Consider the following 4,272-nt stretch of genomic DNA (forward strand, 5'->3'; position numbering starts at 1 on the left):
CCCCCCCCTTTCTATTCTATCCAAAATATCTTCTCTTATGGCTTATGATCTTTTTTTAACCTCCAAACGATATTTTTTTTTTCTTTTTTTTTCAAATAAAATAGCCAATTGTATTTATAAATAAAGAGTTATGTTTAATGATGATACTAATGACACTAATTTTATTATTATTGACCAAATAAAATTTTAAAAATGAGCTAATGACAGTTAATATCTAAGTTTAACGAAACTTCGCTTTATCTTTATCGGTAGATACATATTAATTCAGTAATTCATAAAGTTGTTAGAGAAAAAAAAATTGAATCCTTTCTAAACAATTTTTTTATAACATATCGTCTTCTGACTTATTAGTATATTTTTGAGATTTTATGTAAGTATATGTCCATCAAATATCTTTTAATTTAATTTATATAGGGGATGAACATAATTACATAAAATCCCAAAAAATTACTCATAGCTACATATTTTGGGACTTAAATTTTTTAAGCCAATCAAAGCTATATATACTTCAATTCAATCAGCAATCTAAACAAATACTTAGACTTATTAAAATGCAAATATTAGTATTCGAACCCTCTATGCGGTGGGGAGGGTTTTGCACTCAGGTCAAAAAGTCGAAGCAGTGTTGACAATGATCTCAACGCGGGACCAGCATGTGCTGTTCAAATGTCTATATACATTATTTTCTCTGTTTTGTAACAATAAACGAGTAATGAAATTATTATTTTATTGGGTTCACTTTGTAACAACCAACAAAGAGGTCTAATGAGCCAACTAGAATACAGCCCACGATTTAATAATCAAAACCATGAACCTTCCATCTCTTTTTCCTTTGCCATTTCCAGCAGCTATATAAACTAATGTCACTTACCTCAAACTTTCATCAACAATACATTTTAGATACATCAATCAGTACTCCTCCAGAAATCTACAACAATGAAGCTTTCTTGTGGTACAAGTTTTGCATTGTTGGTTTTGTTTCTCTTTGCGGCACAATCTGTGCATGTATATGCGGGTAGCTTCCACAAAGACGTTCAGATACATTGGGGTGATGGCCGTGGAAAGGTTCGTGACAGAGACGGAAAGCTTCTTTCTCTCTCGCTCGACAAATCCTCTGGATCCGGCTTTCAGTCCCACCAGGAGTTTCTCTATGGCAAAGCTGAGGTTCAAATGAAACTTGTTCCTGGTAACTCTGCTGGAACAGTAACAACATTCTATGTAAGTTACATATACTAACAAAGCATTTTTTTTATTTCATCTTCTGAAGTTCCTTAGATTACATATATTGAGTATGTTGGTCTTTATGATGACTTTGTGTAGCTAAAATCTCCTGGAACTACGTGGGATGAGATCGACTTCGAATTCTTGGGAAACATAAGCGGTCATCCGTATACTCTCCATACTAATGTTTACACAAAAGGCTCAGGAGACAAAGAACAACAGTTTCATCTATGGTTCGACCCAACCGTTAACTTTCACACTTACTGCATCACATGGAACCCCCAAAGGATTATGTAAGCTCAACCTTTGATCCCTCATACATTGTATGTTCTTACAATTTTTAAGGCTATGAGCTCATGAACTGACATTCTCTTTTTTTTATCTCCTCTCTTTCAGTTTTACAGTTGATGGAATTCCTATTAGAGAGTTCAAGAACTCCCAGTCAATTGGAGTACCGTTCCCAACAAGCCAACCAATGAGGCTCTACGCGAGTCTTTGGGAAGCCGAGCACTGGGCCACAAGAGGAGGATTAGAGAAAACAGATTGGTCAAAAGCTCCTTTTACTGCTTTCTACAGAAACTACAATGTCGATGGATGTGTATGGGCTAATGGAAAATCATCTTGTCCCGCGAATTCTCCATGGTTCACTCAACAACTAGATTCAAACAGCCAGACAAGAATGAAAGCGGTACAGAGCAAGTACATGGTCTACAACTATTGCGCTGATAAAAATAGATTTCCTCGAGGTGTTCCTGCTGAGTGCAGCTAAATTGTTGATTCTTTGATTCGTTAAATAAGTTGCTTACCATCATTGCCTTTGTAACTCAATTGGTTTTTATCTATTATTTATCATTCATTTGTTGCTCATATGTGTTGTTTCTGTAAGATGTGTTTTAAGAAGTACTGTAATAAGATTAAATTATTGAAAAACGCTATCATTTTGTGAACTTAATTGATTTCACTAGATTTGTAAAAAAAAGTTTAACACTGAGAGAGGTTCACTAATTTTACAAGACTGTTTACAAAGAACATAATTCATAGGTTTTACTAATATGAAGAAGAATTTATCTATCTGATATGAAGGTACTTTAATACTCTCCTGAGTTAGAACACTATAGTCTTAATAATTTCTGAGTGATATATTAATGGATTGGCGTGAGATAAATGATTGCGAGACTACATCGCCATACTCACATATTTGTGGACTCGATTGACACAACAATCAGACTTCGGGCCTCTTCCCTGAATATATACCATCATCCTTCGGTTGGTGTGTCGTTCCCGCTGCCTTGCAGAATGGACCGTTTGGGCCTAATCTTTTGAAGGCTTTATTAATCAGTTTTCTAGTATGTGCTTTTTGTAAACATTAACCAAAGTTTGTACTAACCACAGTAGGTAAAACCGTAAAAATGCAATGTCAAAATACATTTGACATGAACAAAATCTTGTATTCTCGAAAAGATAAAAACAAACGAGTTTAGTACTAGTTTATATCATTCCGTAGTTTTCATTAAAACTGCCCCACAGCAGATATTTTTTAATTATTACCATTGTGTTTGAAAATTGAAAGTGCTGGTTCTGTTAACAATATTAATCCATATATGTATTGATTGACCTACAAGTCAATGCTCATCTCTACTTCAAAAGTCTTCTAGAGGGCAGGTTCTTCTCGGACCGTCCATGATTAAAGTTTAATATTAACTGATTAGAGAATAATATAATGATTTGTACATAGGCAGAACTTCGGTTTCAAAAGGCTCTTATTTTATAATTATCGGCTAGATTTTTCGCATTTGTGGTTAGAAATGATTCCAAGAGAGTGACTGATGAAAAAAAAAATCATGTTTAGACAGAATTATATCAAAAATGATATGCTAAACGTATTTAAAACAATGATCATATAAAGTCATGCAAGAAAATTACTTTTAATGTTAGCATATTAGAGAAATCAATTTTAAAAGAAAAACCTTTGGTATCAGTAAGATCGAGATTGTCACCCTATGCATCGTTTTAAGAAAAAACATTTGGTTACATTATAAAATAGTATAGTACAGAATAACAAAATTGTAACTAATTTCCAATGCAAAAGTTCCTAATCAAACGTTCGCATAGACTAATTAGTCAGAGACAAGAGTTTGAGTCATTGTATATTTATAAATTCTTTGTGATACTAGCTTATTTGATATCATGATAATTAATATTAGCGCTATGAAGTCATAGACCTACAATAAGTGAATATTTGGTGATGTTCATCCAATGTGAGATCATTATTTAACAAGTGGCTAACAATATTTTAATTAGTGATGATTAGATCGAGTCCAGAGAAGTGATCATAGTAACATACTTAATTAATATATAGGCCATAACAATGTTTGAAAAAGACAAGGGACCTAAAGGAAAGGACAAACCAAAATAATTGATGCACCAGTTACTAATTACGCTTATCCATTTAGATATGTTACTACTTTATGAAAATGACATTCCGCCAATTATTTTAGTAAATAAACACAGGTTAGGCACAATTTGTTCTGTAACAAATGTCATTCAATAAACTTTTCTTTTCTAAATAATTGTGTGGTTGTGTGGTGAGACTACAACTCTTTTATAGTTTGACATGCATTGACGAATCCATCGTCATCAGTCTCATCTGCCGTGATCATACTTGACTAATACACAGTTTTTAAGGAAATAATATGTTAATATATCTTCAAGATTTTTTTTAAATGTAGACAATAACTCTGAATTATCAAACTGTTACAGTATATAACGTTCTATAATTGAAAACATCTAATTATCACTTAATCTAAATTGTATTGTGGTGATAAACGTTCTACTATAACATCTGAGATTATAAAGTTGACCGTATATAACTCAAAGTCTCTCGAACGTATCCATCAGTTTTAATCACAAATCCTCCAAATCATCCTTTAAAAATAATTTGAACTGATGATTTAGGATTGAGTTTCGAGTTAGTAACAACGTTCTACTAGAACATATTGTGGTGATTATAAAGTTGACAGTCTATAACCTAAAATCTTTCGAACATATCCA

The 4,272-nt window shown here is 32.7% G+C and overlaps 1 protein-coding gene across 1 annotated transcript; it reads left to right on the top strand.

Moving 5' to 3' along the window:
- LOC104730290 (probable xyloglucan endotransglucosylase/hydrolase protein 18) lies at positions 865-2,168 on the top strand. The gene is made up of 3 exons (XM_010449441.1): positions 865-1,218; positions 1,321-1,514; positions 1,618-2,168. Exons 1-3 carry the CDS (start codon positions 937-939, stop codon positions 1,988-1,990), a joined length of 849 nt encoding a protein of 282 aa, XP_010447743.1. The 5' UTR covers positions 865-936; the 3' UTR covers positions 1,991-2,168.

The sequence above is a fragment of the Camelina sativa genome, chromosome 12, assembly GCF_000633955.1.
Source record: "Camelina sativa cultivar DH55 chromosome 12, Cs, whole genome shotgun sequence".
NCBI classification, from domain to species: Eukaryota; Viridiplantae; Streptophyta; class Magnoliopsida; order Brassicales; family Brassicaceae; genus Camelina; species Camelina sativa.